At 39.2% G+C, this 20534-nt stretch overlaps 1 protein-coding gene across 5 annotated transcripts in view; it reads left to right on the plus strand.

The window, feature by feature from the left end:
- Window positions 1-20534, plus strand: part of DENND5A (DENN domain containing 5A) — a 118608-nt gene that overhangs the window by 44324 nt on the left and 53750 nt on the right. For all 5 annotated transcript variants that reach the window (XM_040456924.1, XM_040456926.1, XM_040456922.1 and 2 more), the window contains 2 exons: window positions 7410-7597; window positions 18648-18965. In XM_040456924.1, coding sequence (XP_040312858.1) covers window positions 7410-7597; window positions 18648-18965 — 506 coding nt within the window. The remainder of the gene's footprint in view (window positions 1-7409; window positions 7598-18647; window positions 18966-20534) is intronic.

Consider the following 20534-nt stretch of genomic DNA (forward strand, 5'->3'; position numbering starts at 1 on the left):
TTTCTTTCTTTCTTTCTTTCTTTCTTTCTTTCTTTCTTTCTTTCTTTCTTTCTTTCTTTCTTTTTCTTTTAACATTTATTTATTTTTGAGAGATAGAGGACATAGCACAAGTGGAGAGGAGGGGCAGAGAGAGAGGGCGACAGAATCCAAAGCAGGCTCCGGGCTGTCAGCACAGAGCCCGACACAGGGCTAGAACCCACGAACCATGAGATCCTGACCTGAGCTGAAGTCGGACGCTTCACTGACTGAGCTACCCGGGCGCCCCTGCCAAGTTTCTTAACTGGAAAGTTATCCTTTTTCCCTTTGTAATTAATAAGTACTTTGTGGGGAGTTAATTTGAAACTCTGTAAGCATACTACTCCACTTTGAAGTTTGCCCAGTAGATTTAACATCCATTAATGATTCTAGTCTGAATTAGTTATTACCATGATGATTACAAAATGGTGATTTTTCTAGCTACATCTATATTTGTTGGTTGGCATTTTACTACAGGGAATAACATTCATTCTCCTTTGTTTATTATTATATGGGCTCATAGATTTTTATTTTATCTTATTTTACATATATATATATATTTAATGTTTATTTACTTATTTTTGAGAGAGACAGAGTACAAGCAGGGGAGGGGCAGAGAGAGAGACGGAGAATTTGAAGCAGGCTCCAGGCTCTGAACTGTCAGCACAGAGCCTGATGTGAGGCTTGAATGCACAAAGCTCGAGATCATGACCTGAGCTGAAGTCGGATGCTTAACTGACTGAGTGAACCACCCAGGCGCCCTAGATTTTTATCTTATTCAGTAGCGTAGATACCTGTAGTGAAGTGCGAATGTTATAGAGGTGGAAAAAGGAGGATTAAAACCAGAAATATGATAGGTGACATTTTTCCATCAGAGTTTCTTCTTATTTTCCAAGAATATGGGTTATTGTATCCATAATAAGAATTTTAAAGAGGTTTGAAGGCAGTTGAGAAGATTTGTGTATAGAATCAAATGGAATTCAGGATCCAAAGTCATGTTTACAGTAAGGTCAAGAAAAAAGCTTTTTCCAAAAAATTCCTGGACATTGTTGAGCATGGCTGACCATAAAATGCAGTGGCCTTCTATTGGCTGTAGGTTATGTTCTGTATTAATAGAGTACTTTAAACAATTCAGGTTGGATTTCTTGAAATAGTTTTTATTTATGATTCAAAGGCCTTAGGTAGATGAAAATCACTCTGGACTTCCAAAAACATGTCATCACCACTCAGTTAGTTTTGACCACTGCTTGTCCTGCCTTCTGAATAGAAAATAAGCATTACTTAAGGAAAAAGAATGCAGGCAAAATTGTAAGAATCTCAAAATATAATCCACTGGGTGACTGAAGTGACATTTTTAGGAATTTTTAACTTGTACAGATCATTTTACCTACTCCTGGATATTTGTTCTTTGGTCCATATATAGCTTTTTAAAATAACTTATTTTTAAAAAATATTTAAATGTTTATTTGTTTATTTTGAGAGAAAGGGAGACAGCACAAGCTGGGGAGGGGAAGACACAAGAGGGGGAAAGCGAATCCCAAGCAGGCTCCATGCTGCTGTCATTGCCAAGCCTGACTTGGAGCTTGATGTCACGAACTGCAAGATCATGACCTGAGCCAAAATCAAGAGTTGGGCACTTAACTGACTGAGCTACCCAGGTGCCCCTTTAATAGCATATTATTCACTGGTTGGTGCAAAATTGTACATAGAGCAGAAGTTTTTTTATCTGAGTTAGTAGGGTAGTAGATTGGATAATTGGAAAAGTCATTTCAGTCTGAGAATCCTAAAAATGATACATATATCCATTAAACATTGTATTTTAGTGTAAAACATGATTGTATAGTCACTCGTCTTTTGATGAAGGGTCTAGCTATTTCCTTGGATTATGGGTCCACTAATCTAATGTCTGCACTGTTTTTCTTGCATAAACCACACCTATAATTCATTAACTAGGTTTTCCAGATACATTTTTTTTTAAAGGGGAGTGAGAACTTAATGAACTTTACAAAAGAACTGGAATGGAGACTACCTGTAGATTTTTGTAGTTTTCCCTAGTTTTTTGCGCTTAATTGCCTCATGATATGCCTAATTCAATTATAGTATTTTTTAGCCACTTTGCATTATTCAGTCTTTTTAAAGCATTTAATTTTGTTTTCAGAGAAAATTCTTTTTTTTGTCCTCATTTCACCATTTATTTACATAATATTTGGTTAAATTATATAATTTATCTGTGTACACAGATACGTTATGTGCGCTAGTTGAACTAGCGCAGATAAGTCAGATAAGTCTTGTAACAAATGTAACTGATTTTTGATAAGCATACATTAGTTTTTATTGCAAAAGTAATGCATGCTGCTTAAGGCATACAATCAAAACAATTCCAAAGGGAATACAATGAACTCTCCTTTCCTCTCTCCCACTGGTGCTAGCAAGAGATCAAGTTTCTTGTATATCCCTAGTGAAAATAATCGTTTTTTAAAAATGTCTATTTATTTATTTATTTATTTATTTATTTATTTATTTATTTATTTTGAGAGACAGAGAGAGTGCGTGTGTGTGTGTGAGAAAGAGCGGCGGAGGGGCAGAGAGAGAGAGAGAGAGAGAGAGAGAGAGAGAGAGAATCCCAAGCAGGTTCCGCGCCACCAGCGCAGAGCCTGACACGGGGTTCGAGCTCACAAACTGAGATCATGACCTGAGCCAAGATTAAGAATCATATGTTTAACCAACTGAGCCACCCAGGTGCCCCATAAATAATAGTTTTTAAAAAACAAATAAATAATGTATGGGCAAACAAGGCAAAGAACATTGAAAATTTCCCTTTTTCACCTAGAATTCTATTTCTATGAAGTGACTTCTTAATTTCTTAGTGCCTTCCACCCCCCCAGATTTTTTTAAGCAATTAACTATTTTTATGTTAAGTGTTGAGTACATATGTATTAATTGTAATGTTCTTTAAAGTATTCATATACATTATGATACATGTATGGTATATTAAAAATTGATGCTAAAATTTAATATACATATGTATATGTTTTAAATATGGTATATTAAAACTTAGAAAAAAGCCTTTCAGTTGTGTGATAGGAATTTTAACACATTGCTAAAGGTTATATAATGAAGTGAACCCCTGGTTATCCTTTAGAGAGATTACCACTGTCTCTTTCCTTCCAGACATAATCATGCATATATGCTTTTTAGAAACAACACAAATGGGAGCATGCTAATCATTGTTTTGCACTTTCTTTAATAATGGATCTTGGAGATATTGGACATAGAGATTAGTTTATTTCCTAAGAACAAAGAATACACAAGAAACATCCTTGTTCATACAGTTTTCACAGAAGTGTGAGTATGCAAGGGCAGTTTATGATTAGGTTTCTAATGTGCAGGACTTGCCCTGTAGATTGTTTAGGAGTGGACTTATCTGTAGAGTGTTCCCAAGGCTATTATCTTTCTCTGCACAGAGACAAGTCATAAAGACAAGCAGATTCCTCCCTCCTTCCTCACCACGAAGCAGTGGTCATTGTAATCCCACTATGCTTTGCATTATTACCTCTTTTTGTTAAAAGTAATTGCTCAGTCAATGTTAGGGGAGCCATAAGAGAACACAGTTGTCTAGAGCTGAAGTGTTTCCAGTTGATTTGATTGTTTGAAATGGTTTGGATGCACATGACCTTCAGCTGCATCCTATTTATTGGTTTTGCCTTCTTGGAATGATGAGCACAGACACAGGCAATGGCAAAGGAAGTGCTGATTTGATCATTTGTGTTGTGTACACAAACGGGTTTTTGCTATTGCATACAGCTCTTGGAGGTCAGCATCCTAGTGTGGGTACCACAGATTACTGGAACCCTGAGGTATTGTTTGCTAGGCCATCCTTCAGGTGGGATGTTGCTTTTTAAAAATATAAATATAGAGAGAAAAAGAAATTCAGAACTCACATAGACCAGAAAGGCCATACAATTCCACGTTTCTAGTATCAATAAAGTTAAGCCACATAGATGGAAAGCAGCTTAGTCTTGAGAGGAGATTATGTCTGACCTCAAAAAGTGTTTTGTTTCTAAGAATCCCATAATTTCAAGTGCATCACAAGAAATTCTTCAGAGATTTCAATCTGAAGCAAATAAAGTTATCCACTTTTACAAAAATAAGTGGTCTGAGTTTTAGATGCTAGATTACATTTATCCTGAAGAGTAGGGAAAAACCAGAACTAGATTTCTGTGATACTGAAAAACTTGCTTTGATGGAGCAGAGAAGGCCTCTTTCTTCAGACTCTAGCATGCTCTGTGTTATGGTTATAGAGCAGATGTTCCCAGACCTGCAGCTAGGAACCATACATAGTAGTCCAGTGCCAGGAAGTCTCATGACAGAGGCATTTTTGGGACTCCTTTACTTAGACTGTCTGTTGGCCTTCTGTGAGATGTTACTGTCCCTGAGCAGACATGCCAGAAATGCCAGCCACATAAAACACCTGCTTTACTGACTTTGGGTAAAGGAAGGAGGAAGTTGTTTGGTTTTCTCATGATTAAAAAGACCTCTGGTACCTCTGACCCCCACCCCCTAAGATTCAGAAGTGTGTGTGTGTGTGTGTGTGTGTGTGTGTGTGTGTGTGTGTATACACACTGAAAATGGGGGTGGGATATTTCAGTGAATATTTATTCAGAATACGTGTTTGAGAGCCAGTGTTCAGACATAGTAGTAAGACTAAACCAGCTTTAAATACCACTTGAAGGTTTTCTCCCACGCTTTTACATTCTTTTGATTCATCTTAATTTTGAATTTTAAAATAAATTCTTAGGATGTCTGAGATTCTCAAGATTGTTGCTCTTGAGTAGATTATTTACAGACATTCACATGTAGAAGAATATAGGAATTGAAGTCTCATCTGGAGAATCATGAGAATTTGTCTTAATAACGATTATTGGGGCGCCTGGGTGGCTCAGTTGGTTGAGCGTCTGACTTTGGCTCAGGTTGCAGTCTCGTGGTTCGTGGGTTCTAGCCCCACATTGGGCTCTGTGCTGACAGGGTGGAGCCTGCTTTGGATCCTCTATCCCCCTCTCTCACTTCACCTCTCCTGCTCACGTTCTTTCTTTCAAAGATAAATAAACATTAAAAAAATAATGATTGTTGGAGTAGTCATTGAGCAGAAGAATTTCAGCAGAAAGATAAAATAATAAGTTGTATGGTGTCCCATGGAATTGGGGTATCAGGTGAAGAAGAGACTGAGGATAGAGCTTGCAATGGTGTAAATTTTGTTACTCAGTTTTTGTTTACTTTCATGTGGGACTAAATACTTTTTCTGAAATTATTTATATTATTTATATAAAACCTAATTTAATTCTTCAAAGATTGCTTTTTTTTTAAATTTGGGAAATGTTTTTGTTGTTGCTTGAATGAGGTGGGGAATCTTCACAAAGTAGTTTTTTTAAAAAAAGTTTATTTACTAAATATTAGAAATTTTTTTTTTCAGTATTTATTTTTGAGATACAGAACATAAGTGGGGGAGGGGCAGAGAGAGAGGGAGACAGAATTTGAAGCAGTCTCCAGGCTCTGAGCTGTTAGCACAGAGCCTGGCCTGGGTCTTGAACTCACAAACTGTGAGATCATGACCTGAGCCGAAGTCGGATGCTTAACCGACTAAACCACTTAGGCACCCTTTTACTAAATATTTTTTAATACAGGAATGACCATGCTTTGTGTGGGCACAATGAAAAATGAGACAGACTCTCTCCTTGAACTCTTATTAGTTTGCCCTGATCTTTAGTGAATATGAGAAGCTCATGTTCTATTGTCCTTCTGCTAAACTGTTTTTTTTTTAATTGATGATCAAATCTCTGAGTTTACTTTTATGCACTGATTGGTTATATCACTCATTTGTCAAGTGCCTTAGTTTCCCCAAAGAAGCATATGAGGCATTTTCCTGTAGTACCTTTAAAATGTTCAAGATAATGAAATTTTAGTCATTAATCTCTATTTATTTGCATTACTAGTTAAAAGACTATTTGTAGGTCATGTTCTTTTTTGCTTAGCTGAGAGTAAGGTGATAGGCAGTTTTCAAAGCTTTATTAGTGAGCAAATGTAGGGTACTTTACTGAACTTCTACATAGTTGGTACATGTCAGCTTTTGTTCATTTTTACTCAACCTTCCTCATTTTCTGGAAAGCTTTTTGTTACTTACAACTCTTTTATGAACGAAGCTGTGATTTGTTTAAATGATGGGGTGGGTTTTTAGTATATGAAACCACTTTAACCCTAATGAAAGCTCACTTGAAATCAACCATTCCAAAGGATATTACTCATATGATTTTAAAATTTATGTTCCTGCTTTGTCCTTAAATGCCTGAAACCATTTTACCATTTGTGAAGAGTAATTTAAAAAAAAGTTTTTTTAATGTTTGTTTATTTTTGAGAGAAATAGGGACAGAGTGCGAGTGGGGGAAGGGCAGAGAGAGAGGGAGACACAGAATCCAAAGCAGACTCCGAGCCGTCAGCACAGAGCCCAATGCGGGGCTCTAACCAATGAAGCGCAGGATCATGACCTGGGCCGAAGTTGGCTGCCCAACTGACTGAGCCTCCCAGGTGCCCCTGTGAAGAATAATTTTTAAAATTTCACTTGTAACTGGTCCATTTTATTGGCTTTGCCAGTGTATTTATTACTTATTGTTTTGTAAAACACATCCAGAAATTGTGTTCTAAAGGAAAGCAAAACTTTGAATGCAAGCCTTCCCTCCCAAACTAAGATCCCTGACCTAGAGTTAAGAGTTTTGAGGCCTGAAAGTCAATGTTTTGAGTCTTTCATATCCTCAGGAAGCTTTTCATTGATCTGTTAAAATAACATATTTGTGCTGTTCCCATTGAGGAAAAGTTCCAGGTGAAAGACAGACTTGGCTAGTGTAGAAAACCAGCTGCTGCATGCTGTGTGGTTCTTTGGTCTTGATCTTGAAGGCAGAGCTCACATTAGTTCCTTATAGGATGCAGACATACCTGAGTGGTAAAAGAGCCTGTTTTGGCTTCCATGCTGAATGAAGACCCTTTTTTTTTGTTGTTCCAGTTCCCCAACCCCTTTCTACTTAAGAGAATCTACTTAACATTCTGGTTTAGTATTTGGAGCAAGGTGGTGTTTAGGATTTCTACTGTATTTCCACACTAAATTTTATCATTTGCGAGAACCTGTATGTGAGGGTTAAATTTCAGCTTGTGGTCCACTGAGGTCTCTGGGTTGTCTTTCTGGGTACCCACAAGGGAATCACACTCTGAGCATACCCTTGCTGAAGTTTATCCTGACTGTTTCTAAATGTGAAATTGTATTGAAGTTTTTAACTTGTTATTTGGCAAGCAGGTGCTTTGTTTTTGACTGGTTTGTTTTTTGTTTTTTGTTTTTTGTTTTTACCTAGATTACCAGAGACTGATGACTGTGGCGGAGACAATTACAGCTCTCATGTTTCCTTTCCAGTGGCAGCATGTCTATGTCCCTATTCTCCCGGCTTCTCTCCTACATTTTTTAGATGCTCCTGTTCCATACCTGATGGGCTTGCATTCCAATGGCTTAGATGACCGGTCAAAGCTGGAGCTGCCTCAAGAGGTAAGAGGAATGCGGAGCTTGAGTGCTGGTGCCTTTGGTCCCAATCCAGGATTGGAGGGAGGATGGCTTTGGGATGAGCCCAGGGTGGTGTCTCCAAGTTTATTTTATTTTGAGGAACATAAGTTACTTTCCAGGAAATAAGTAAAAATGATGAACATTTAGCTTAGTTTATGTTGTTCCAGAAACACTTGTCATCTTTAATATATGGCATACATACATTGTAATCCCTGTGTTTATACTATCGTGAATTGCCTTTTTCATTTGCAGTTTTTCTTTTTTTTTAAGTTTATTTATTTATTTAAAAAAAATGTTTTTTTTTAACGTTTATTTATTTTTGAGACAGAGAGAGACAGAGCATGAACGGGGGAGGGTCAGAGAGAGGGAGACACAGAATCTGAAACAGGCTCCAGGCTCTGAGCTGTCAGCACAGAGCCTGACGCGGGGCTCGAACTCACGGATCATGAGATCATGACCTGAGCCGAAGTCGGCCGCTCAACCGTCTGAGCCACCCAGGCGCCCCTAAGTTTATTTTTATTTTGAGAGAGAGTGCACGTGTGCACCAGTGGGGGAGGGGCAGAGCGAGAGGGAGAAAGAGAATCCTAAGTAGGCTCCATGCTGTTGGCACAGAGCCTGACATAGGGCTCCATCTCACAAACTGTGAGATCATGACCTGAGCCAAAATCAAGAGTCGGATGTTTAACCGACCAGGCCACCCAGGCCACCCAGGCACTCCATATGTAGTTTTTCAAGCCAGTATTTTATATACTTTTCAAGACATTTATTAGAAAATCATTTTATTATGTAAAACTTTTAAATATACACAATGCATAATGAATTCTTGTGTTCTTAACACCTAGCTTCAGCAGTTATACATATTAAATTATATTTAAGAAATTTTTTATTTTAGAGAGAGACAGAGCTTGAGTGGGGAGAAGGGCAGGGAGAGAGAGAGAGAGAGAGAGAGAGAGAGAGAGAGAGAAAGAAAGAAAGAAAGAAAGAAAGAAAGAAAGAAAGAAAGAATCTTAAGCAGGCTCCATGCTGAGTGTGGCTTGATCCCATGACGCCAGGATCGTGACCTGAGCCCAAATCATGAGTCAGCCACTCGACTGAGCCACCCAGGTGCCCCTAAATTGCATTTTAATTCTATACTTCTCATTCCCTTATTATTTTAAGGAAATCCCACATAATATAATTTCATAATTACTTCATTACACCAAGTATTAATAAATCAGTGAGTTTCTTTTATAGGCTAAGTTTATATGTAATAGTTGACCTGATCATAGTGATTCTTGTGGTGCTGAACCAGCTTTGAAAACTTTCCTTTCAAGATAAGGAAGACCTTGAGAGAATGCTTTTCCTCTCTTTCTATGAGGATGGTCTCCTCCTCTTTCCTATTGTTTCAAATACCAAAGAATTAATTAAAAATATGTATTTATTTGTTTATTTTCTACTTTATTCAAAATATATTTAAAGCATGATTAAAGTAAGATTGTTTTATTTTTTTTATTTATTTTTCTTTTTTTAATGTATGTTTATTTTTGAGAGAGAGAGAGTGTGTGTATGTGAGCAGAGGAGGGGCAGAGAGAGCGAGAGAGCCACAGAATCTGAAGCAGGCTTTGAGCTGTCAAGCACAGAGCCCGACGTGGGGCTCGAACTCACAAACTGTGAGATCATGACCTGAGCTGAAGTCAGATGCTCAACTGACTGAGCCACCCAGGTGCCCCTTATTTTTCTGGAATTATCCATAGAACTGGTCTACCTTTTTATGTCATTTTGTGGCTGGTATGAAACTACTTGGGGAAAGGGCTTTCGTACACTGAATTTCTCAGTCATTAGAAAGGCCTGGGAACAAGACTTTGGAGGATACATACACTGGTGTTAACATGGCTTTATTTCCTCACTTTATCAAAATGTTTTTGGAGGGAGATTTTTGCATAATTGAGTAATATTAGTATTAGTAAGGAGACCTCCAAAGAAGAGAACAGTCGCATGGACTTGTTTCTGAGCTTCATTCATGTCGTTGGGCATGTCTGGGCAGCATCCTTGATGAAACCCTGATAATTAGATCACACCTGTAATATTTAAATTATAGTCAAATGCATCTCTTTTTTTTCTCTCTCCTTTGGTTTTACAATCAAAATGTCTTCCTCGTAGCTTCTTCTGTTTCCACCCACTTTGCTTCTTTGGTTTTATAGAGCTTTGTGTTGTTTGGAGGAGGACAAGATTGATTAAGGAAGAAAAGATCTAAATGATAGAGAAAATCATTGAGTTGGGGTATTAGGTTTTTATGTATGTTTGTCTGTTTTACTGGTAAATACACATGAAGAGTAGTTATCAAAGATTGGAGATTGGGGAGTTTCTGTTTGCTTTGTTTTATTTTTTTAAGTTTATTTATTTATTTTGGGAGAGAGAGCATGCTCTCCCTTAGGGGAGAGGCAGAGAGCGAGAGAGAGAGACAGAGAGAGACAGAGAGAGAGAGAGAGAAACCTGAGCAGGCTCTGCACTGTTAACAGAGAGCCCAATGTGGGGCTTGAACCCCTGAACCATGAGATCATGACCTGAGCTGAAATTGAGAGTTGGTTAGGATGCTTAACTGAGCCACCCAGGTGCTCCTTCTTGATGGTTTAAACAAAGGCATAATTTAAATTGACACCTCTTCATAGTAAACCTAATTATAATTTTGTAAAGTCAAAATAAGAATAAGAACAAAAAATGGTAGAAGGTGGGAAACCTAAAGAGGTGTGCTACCTACCAGTCTAATGAGTAGGACTCTAGGCAAGAAGCCACTTTTCTCAGTTTTATTTTTATCTTTGGCATCAACTTGACATATGTTTGGGGCAAGTTTTGTTCCCTGTGGGATCCCTCAGCATCATTTTTTGGGTGCCTCATATATATGGGTATATGAAGAGGCTGCTAGGAGCCCAGCAATTTTCTTAACTGGGGGATTCGGTGAGACTGAGAAACCAAGTGTTGTTTGAGAAACCCAAAAGTTCACTCTGTTCTGATGTTGCTGCTGCTTCCACTTTTGCAGTATTCCCCATCATTGCTACATCCTTTGCCTTTCCTTGTGGTCTGCTTGGGAAGGGGAGGCATGTGGAATACCTGTGCATACTTAATAAGTAGTTCTAGGATTTCAGAGTCCCACTTCATCCAGACTGGCCCTCTGAGGGTGACATATTTGTGTGGGGTGTTTGATAGCTGGATATTTACCTTGATTTTTAGCAGATAACCTCTAGAATATCTGAGCCTGGATAGTTCCCCATGGGGAACTTTAAGTTGGGGAGAACTGACTTTCTCATGGAGTAAAGCACCATGAAAGGTATACATAATGAATGAAGACTAATAAATAATATCTCTGAAAGACAACTTTGGGATGTCTCACAAATGATACACGGTTATAGTAAACTTGGGGATGTCTCACAAATGATATATGGTGGGTTTTTGTTTTTGTTTTTTTTTTAAGATTTTATTTTTAGGTAGTCCATACACCCAACATGGGACTCAGACTTATAAAGTTGGAGATTAAGAGTCACGTGCTCTATGGATTGAGACAGCCAGGTGCCCCATAAATGATATATTAAAAAAAAAATGTTTTTAGTGTTTATTTTTGAGAGAGAGTGTGAACAGGGGAGAGGCAGAGAGAGGGAGACACAGAACCGGAAGCAGGCTCCAGGCTCTGAGCTGTCAGCACAGAGCCTGATGTGGGGCTCAGACTCACGAACTGTGAGATCATGACCTGAGCCGAAGTTAGATGCTTAATCGACTTAGCCACCCAGGCACCCTGAATGATATGTTTATAGTAAAAAATTCTAACAGTGCCCCTATGAAGAATAAAGGGTGGCTTTATTGGGTGGCTCAGTTGGTTAGGCATCCAACTCTTGATATTGGCTTAGGTTGTGATCTTGGTGGTCATGAGATCCCTGCTGATCGTGGAGCCTGCTTTGAATTATTTCTCCTCTTCTTTCTCTGCCCCTCCCCCGCTCACACTTGTGAGCTTACTCTCCCTCCCTCTCTCTAAATAAACACTGAAAAAACCTTCCTTTTAAAAAAAGAATAAAGTAAAAATTACTTCGAATTTTTTCACCCAGAGATAACTACTTTTAACATTTTGGTGGACATCCTGAGGTATCTTTACACTACTGGAGGGACTTTGAGGCAGAACTAATGGGCCTGTGCAAGGGTGCATCATCAGGGTAGTGGAGCAAGCTTGATTTATAAAAGGGACTTTCTCCAGAGGGATGGAGACTGTACATTTCCTGGATCCCTAAATCAGAATTCATCAGTCGCTGCCTCATCTTGGGGCATCAGAAGTCTGTGAAAAAACCCTTTGTTTCTTTTTATACCAACACATGAGTTCAGTTGTCCCTGAGCAAGGGAAAGTGCTGAGCTGCCTTTGTGAGGCATTCTTTGTCCTGTGCTTCTCTTTTGGGTGCTATTGTGTGAGTCCAGGAAGGAGTCATGTTGTCCATATGTCAGGGGAAGCAGGCAGAGGATATTAGAATAAAGGGTGTGTGTGTGTTACTTCTTTATGTCTTGGGTCTTTCTGTCTTTCCTGATGGTTTTTCTCCTTTCTCAGGACACTCCTTCAATAGCTCTTTTCCCAATAATGTGTGTGTGTTGAGCTCCTCCCCCTCAGTGAATAACATGGGAATAGACTAGAGGTGAGGCTGGCTGTGATTTGGTGTTGGGAACTCAGGGTGGGAAGGGGCATTATGACCTCCTGCAGGAAAAGATTTGGGAGACTTTCTGGGATTTGGGGGATCCATGTGGTTATTACCCAGAGCAGCTAAGTCTTCTCATGGCTTCTTCCAAACAACACAGGAGGTTAATTAACTGAGGAAAACTGATCATGTGGGTTCAGTGCCTCTTTTAGGCTTCTTGTCCCTCAAGCTGTTTTGTAGGACTTGTCCTCTTAGCTGAGGAAAGGGGTGCATGAGGAGTTTGAGGTAGGTTTGCAAATTACTTCTGTTTGCCAGAGTCCTCAGTGTGCTGTGAGGAAACAGTGCGAGGCTATGTATGAGTTTAGTATTTGAATGACGTCCTATTTCACTTTACCTTTTCATTCCTACCTTCTTCAGCCCAACACTGCAAAGAATGGCTATACTGGTGTCTACTCAGAGGTGCCTATCTAATCTAGCCCATCTCTAAAGTGTGCCTGAGTTGTATTCTCCCCTCTAGCTACCTCCTACCAGGAGTGTATCTATAATATAGGGACATAGCATGTGGAGTTCATAAAATTCTTTACAGACATTCTGTATTTGGCTCACATCAGTGGGAGAAAAGCCAACCAAGCATTGTTGAGTGGATGCAGTTATTTTTAGATGCTTTTGTGTTTCCAATTGGACAAAATGCTTTTTTTCTATAAAAAGAGGAGAACCAGTGGGGTAAATGATTGCATTGTTTGCCTGTGGTGGGTTACAGAGCTTTATTCTGACGGGGCTTATGAGGCAGGTGATCTTCATGACTAGATTTAATTGTTTTACTATCTTTTTTAATGGCTTGATGTGAAAGCATTTATAATTTTAAATAAATCTTTTTAAAAAAAATGTTTTGTTATTTTTTTTTGAGAGAGAGAGACAGAGCATGTGTCGGGGAGGGGCAGATAGAGAGGGAGGCAAGGAATCTGAAGCAGGCTCCAGGCTCTGAGCTGTCAGCACAGAGCCCAACACGGGACTCAAACTGGTAAACCACAAGATCCTGACCTGAGCCGAAGTAGACGCTTAGTCTACTGAGTCACCCAGTCACCCCTATAGTTTTAAAATCTTAACAGGAAAAACAAAAAGCCAATTTTTAGGTGTTAAACACTTACTGGCCCTTTTTCTAAGCAGGGATCAAACTTGTTATTCAGTGGAGGAATTACAAAAAGTGAATTTTAAAGTGATTCTTCTTTTAATCTTTGTATCTTAGATAAGAGAAAGTTCTCCCTCTCTCTTTTTTAACTTTATTTATTTTGAGAGAGAGAAAGAGCAAGCCGGGGAGGGGCTGAGAGAGGGAGGGAAAATCACAAGCAGGCTCTGCTTTAGTGTGGAGCCAGACATGAGGCTTGAATCCATTAACTGTGAGATATGACCTGAGTCGAAACCAAGAGTCTGGACGTTTACTGACTGAGCCACTCAAGGACCCCAAAAGTTCTCCTTTTTGATTATAGATTGGTAAATTGAATAGTTTCATGCACCCAGCAGATGTTTATGCACGGACATGTTAAAACATGCAGTTTTAATAGATTGAGAGCTTGTGGAATAGTTGTATTTAGCTAGACTTATGTTACCCTCCTGCCTCTTCTTTTAGGATGCAAGACTTATTGGTATGGGGAAAAATAGAAGGATCAGTGGATCGGCACTTTGATATAACATAGAGGTGCCATCCTGAAGGAGGGACTATTTAATAATGGAGCTGGAAAAATTGCTTGTCCATAAGGAGAAAAAATAAAAAAGGATCCCCACATTCCACTGTAACAAAAATCAACTTGAGATGGATTAAGAAGTGATAAATGTCACAAACAAAAGTTTAAAATCTTCTAAAGATAATATTAGTAAATGTATTTCTAACCTCTGAGTAGGGACTTTATAAACAAGATACAGAAAGCACTATCCATAATATAAAAGATTGAAGGGAGCCTAGGTGGCTCAGTTGGTTGAGTGTCTGACTCTTGATTTCAGCTCAGGTCATGATCCAAGGGTTGTGAGATTGCGCCCGTCACTGGGTTCTGCATTGAGTGTGGACCCTGCTTGAGATTCTCTCCCCCCCCCCCCCACTTCTGCCCCTCTCTCCCGCTCTCTCTCTCTCAAAAAATGAAAAATTAAAAATTAAAAAAAGATTGATAAATTTGATTTTTTAAATTAAGAGAAAGACCTCTTAAAAAGATATGATAAAAACTGGAAGATATGTGTAACATATATAACCTACAAAAGTCAGCATTAGGAGATTGTAAAGAACTTGTACAAACCAGTAAAATAATAAGCAACCCAGTAGAAAAATGGGCTAAAGACATGAACAGGTATTGCACAAAGAATACACATTTTTTCACTAGCAACCAGAGAAGTGTAAATTAAATGCACCCAAATCAGTGGTAAAATTAGGAAATATGATGATACCAAGTTTTGGAAGGATTTGGATCAATAGGATCACTTTAGATTGCTGGTAAAAATATAAACTGTTATAACCACTTTGGACACAGCTAGGCCTTATCTTATAAAGTTGAATATTTGCATAGCTTACCACACAGCAGTTCCATTCCTAGGGTACACCCAAGAGAAGATCTTGCATCTGTGTCCAAGAAAACGTGTAAAAATGTCAAAGCAGTAAACAGGAAAGAACTTAAATGCCCTTCATTGGGAAAATTGAGAAATTGTGTTATATCCACATAGTGTGGAATATTATATAAGAGTGAAAACGAATAACATAGCTACATACAACAAAATGGCTGAATTTTAGTAGCCTCCTGTTGAGTGAAGAAAAGTAGTACCATAACATTCCTTAAGGAGTGGTAATCTTTTCATAAATTTAAAAAACAAGCAAAAACTTAAAGGCATATATAAATTATAAAACAAAAGCCAAAAAGGTAATAGAGAATTCTGGATAGTGGTTACCTGGGGAATGGGAATGTATAGGTTGGGGATGGTATTGGGGAGAATTAGATAGATAAAGTATCTGGTAATGTTCTAGTTCTTGGATTGGGCAGGAAAAGAATGTCTTTAAGATTGTCCTCAGAAAGTTTTCCATTTACATTCCTTTTTTTTGGTTTGTTTTTTAAGTTTTTTTAATGTTTATTTTTGAGAGAGAGACAGAATGAGAGCAGGGCAGGGGCAGAGAGAGAGAGGGAGACACAGAATCCAAAGCAGGCTCCAGGCTCTTGAGCTGTCAGCACAGAGCCTGATGTGGGGCTCGAACTCAAGAACTGCAAGATCATGACCTGAGCTGAAGTTGGATGCTTCACTCATTGAGCCACCCAGGTGCCACCAGTTTACGTTCCTAATAACAGTGTTTGAGATGTTTGTTTTCGTATTATTTGGCTGGCATTGGACATTATAAATCTTGTAAATCTTTGTCAGCACAGTAGATGAAAAGTATTTTGTTTTTATTTCTTAGATTATTAGCAAAATTGAACATCTTTTCATATATTTGATGTTAATCAGGTGAAAGAAAGTTCTTCTGTGTTTGCCTTCCATAACCAATTTCTACTTTTCAGTTGGGTGAATTTATTTTTCTCTTAATGATTTCTTTGGCTATTAACCTTTTACATGTTATACATAACAATTACTGTTTCCTAGATTGCTTATCTTTTAATTTTTTTATGGCAGTATTTACCTTTATGGTTTTTAGCTCTATATAAAGTTTAGAAAGCCCATTCCACCTTAAGATAGAATAGTAACTTTTTATAGTTTCTTTTAATGCTTTTGTGGGCTTATTTAATTTTTTTTAATGTTTATTTATTTTTGACAGAGAGAGAGAGAGAGAGAGAGACAGAGACAGAGCATGAGTGGGGGAGGGGCAGAGAGAGAGGGAGACCCAGAATTTAAAGCAGGCTCCAGGCTCTGAGCTGTCAGCACAGAGCCCGACGTGGGGCCCAAACTCACGGACTGCGAGATCATGACCTGAGCCAAAGTCGGACACTCAACCGACTAAGCCACCCAGGAGTGCCTTGTGGATTTATTTAACTTTTTAAAAACTTTTTTAATGGAAAATGTTGAACACGTGTAAGAGTAAAGGGACTAGCATCCATTGTTTTATGATAATCATCAACTCATGGCCACTTTTCTTTCTCTACCCTCCTCCTCCCTACTCACCTTACTTGATTATTTTGAAACAGATCTCACACAGCATTATTATGTTATTGAAATATATTTAGTTTGTATCTTTAAAAGATACTCTTTTTAAGAAAATAAGGTAGATTTTTTTAAAAATTATTTTTAAATGTTTATTTTTGAGAGAGAGAGACAGAACGTGAGTGGGAAAGGGGCAGATAGAGGGAGACACAGAATCTGAAGCAGGCTCCAGGCTCTGAGCTCTCAGCACAGAGCCTGACACAGGGTTCAAACTCACAAACTGTGAGAGCAAGACCTGGGTCAAAGTTGGACGCTTAACCAACTGAGCCACATAGGCGCCCCTGTTTTTTATATTTAAAGCTTCAGTCTTAAATTTATTTTTGAGTATGGTATTCTATTTTAACATTTCTAAATGTACAGCCATTGTCCCCGAAACATTTATTCAACAATCCATCCACAATAAATGGGTCTGTTCAAGATTCTCCTTTTTTTTTTTTTTTAATGTTTATTTATTTTGGAGAGAGACAGAACGTGAGTGGGGAAGGGGCAGAAAGAAAGAGGGAAACAGAGTCTGAAGCAGGCTCCAGGCTCTGAGCTGTCAGCACAGGACCCGACGCGGGGCTCGAACTCACAAACTGTGAGATCATGACCTGAGCCGAAGTCAGACGCTTAACTGACTGAGCCACCCAGGTACCCCAAGATTCTCTTTTTCCAACAGATTACTGTTTTATGTTTATATTAGAATCCAGTAAGGCAAGTGTTTTCTTAAAATTTTCTTGGCTGTTTTATTTTTTCAGGCAAAATTCAGAATCAGTTCATCAGACACTCCTTTTAAAACAAAAATCTGGGATTTTGAAAAAAATTACATTAAACTTACAAATAAGTAGGGCCATTATTAGCATCTTTTCAATATGGAATTTTCCTACCTAGTAATATTGTCATGATATCCATTGATTGAAGTTATTCCACAGTGATAATAACAATGTTAATTGGCATTTGTTATGTACTTTGAGCCTAGCTATAAATCTCAACATTTATTGTCTCATAATCCTCAAATTTATGGTATAGGTAATATTATCATTTCTGTTATGAACAAAACAGAAATACTCTTAAGCATTTAAACACTGCAATGGAGGAAATAATAGTTGTCTTGGTTAGCTAGACAGGTTCATGGTTATAAGATAAATATATATATTTTTAATGTTTATTTCTGAGAGAGAGAGTGTGTGAGAGCACCAGCAGGTGAAGGGCAGGGAGAGGGGGACAAAGAATTCAAAATGGGCTCCGTGCTAACAGCAGAGAGCCTGATGGGGGGCTCAAACTCAGGAACCGCAAGATCATGACCTAAGCTGAAGTCAGACGCTCAACCAACTGAACCCACCAGGCATCCCGAGACAAATATTTTTTAAAAAGCCTTTTCTAATGTATTGCTACAAAGAAATTCCAACGGGAATAGGAACTATAATATATTTAAGTTAAATTGAATAAGAAATGCGTAAGACTTCTAAGGAGAAGGGTGGATGGTTAAGAGCTTGAGTGTATGTCTGAAGTCAGGCTAGAGGAGTTTGGATCTCAGTTCTGCTACTTACTAGCTGTGTGACTTTGAACAAGTTACTTAACCTCTTTATGTCAGTTTTGTCTATAAAATGAGGATAGATGGATATTACCAAATTGTTCTATGTTAATCTAGATTACCTACCTCACTAGCAGTATGAGTGCTGTCTCTGTAGGTTCTCTCAAAAGCAACCTTAAAACCAGAAGGAATCACAGAAATCAGTAAGAGCAGCCACCAAATCTTACAAATTAGGACTAAGGCTCAGAAAAGGATGATGTTATGCTCAGGGTCATAAAGGGAGATAGTGATGGAGTGAGATATGGAACCTAGACTTTTTGACTCACTCCTGGTGTTCTTTTTACTATTATAAGAATTCATGAATTCATCAAACATTTTATGAGCATTTACTGTATGTGTGGATTTTGCACTAGATGCTCAACATCTGTGTCATCACAGAATCCCTACCCCTCTCTAAGATAAGTGTTTTTATCTCTTTATAACATTCATAACTGAGGAGACAGAATCAGAAGATTAAGTAACTTTCCCTAGAAAGTGGCAGGGGAAGATTGGAACCTAGGTCTATTTCCTTCCTGAGCCCCACCTTCTTTATATCATATCTCATATATGCCTATTTCAAATATTTCCTCTTCCCTCTCCTGTTCATTATCCTTTCTAAAGCTTCTTCTTAATGCTCTGGAGTTGTTCACACTCATCCTGTTTTGACTGCCAGGCTAACCTCTGCTTTGTGGACATTGACAACCACTTCATTGAGCTGCCAGAGGACCTGCCTCAGTTTCCCAACAAATTGGAGTTTGTCCAGGAAGTCTCTGAGATTCTCATGGCATTTGGCATTCCCCCTGAAGGAAATCTTCATTGCAGTGAGAGTGCCTCCAAGCTGAAGAGGCTTCGGGCCTCTGAGCTTGTCTCTGACAAGAGGAATGGGAACATCGCAGGCTCCCCTTTGCATTCCTACGAGCTCCTCAAGGAGAATGAAACTATTGCCCGGCTGCAAGCCTTGGTTAAGAGGACTGGTGTGAGTCTGGAAAAGGTAAGATGCTGTATATGAGTTTGTGACAGGCTTGGTCTGTGCTAGGGGGCTGTCCTGCTGAAATAAAGTGTGAGATGAGAAAGCACCTAGTTCAGGGCAAGGCTTATTTTCGAGCAGTGAAAGAATGCTCTTGTGTGGGAGACTGGATTTAGCTCTTGCATATGTTATCTTAGTAAATGCTATATAGATCTAAATTTGGGTAGCTTCTCACCTGGACATCAAGGAGAGCCTACTGTCCTTCTTTGTGAACACGACAGCAGAGTGACTTGGAGGGATGACAGTGGTAATCTTTGTGTTCAGACCTCTTTAAAATCCATTGCCCTGTGAATTTCATGGCAACCTATAGCATACAGGGCAGATATTGTTAACTCCTTTATAGCTCAAGAAACCAAGGCTTAGAGAGCCTGAGTGGCCCAAGATTAAATGCCTGGTAAGTGGCTTAGCTGAGGCTAGATCCTGGTCCTCTTGATAAAGTTTTGAGGGTGATGGGGGGTTCATGGGGTCTGGAGCTGACAACCAAGAAAGAATTCTTGAAGGCATCATTGGTGCAAAGTGGTGATTTTATTAAAACACAGGGACAGGACTTGTGGGCAGGAAGAGCTGCACTGGGGTCATGATGGGTAACTCATTATGTATCATCAGGTTGGAAGGGGTTCAGGGATAGAGTAAGTCTCCAAGGAATTTTGGAAGCAAGGTTTCCAGGAACTTGAGGGCCTAGCTGTTGTGAGGGAAATACCATTTGTTACCATTTAATAAAACCTCAGTCATGAGACCCTTCAGATGTATATTGAGGGGTCAGAAGCTTGGAGTATGATTGCTGGCATATATCTTGGGGCAGTTGAGATAAAGTAAGTAGACTTACAGGATCCTTGAGATTGGGATAATGTTAAGCCAAGGTTGTCTTTTACACCCCAGCAGAGTGTCATCCTTGAGGCAGCTGAGTTCTTAGAGGGAGGTCACTATGCCAGTCTCAAGGACTTGTCAATGGGCTGTAGGCAGTAAGGGAATTTAATTTTTCATTTGCCTTAATTTCCTACATTACCATGGCAAGCACTTAAAACCCTTTCCTTTGTTCTTGGGTAGCCAGGAGTGTCTGAGGAATATCACACATATTCCACCTTGGCGGGGGAGGGGGGCGGTGGTGGTGGTACCAGCCTGTATTTTGCCCTCAGCTTGCCTGACACTCTGTCATCATATCCCCCCTGAACAATTTTGACCATTACATCTTTTTTTTTTTTTTTTAATTTTTTTTTTCAACGTTTATTTATTTTTGGGACAGAGAGAGACAGAGCATGAACGGGGGAGGGGCAGAGAGAGAGGGAGACACAGAATCGGAAACAGGCTCCAGGCTCTGAGCCATCAGCCCAGAGCCTGACGCGGGGCTCGAACTCATGGACCGCGAGATCGTGACCTGGCTGAAGTCGGACGCTTAACCGACTGCGCCACCCAGGCGCCCCGACCATTACATCTTTAAGGTTGCTGAAGGTGGAAGGCCTCATCTTCTGTAGCTTCTTCCTATTGAGTAGGGGCGTAGAGTTGTCCCTACCTGTATGGGTCAATATTGGTCAC

Source organism: Herpailurus yagouaroundi, unplaced genomic scaffold (genome assembly GCF_014898765.1).
Source record: "Herpailurus yagouaroundi ecotype Mexico unplaced genomic scaffold, PumYag 218, whole genome shotgun sequence".
In the NCBI taxonomy this organism is placed as follows: Eukaryota; Metazoa; Chordata; class Mammalia; order Carnivora; family Felidae; genus Herpailurus; species Herpailurus yagouaroundi.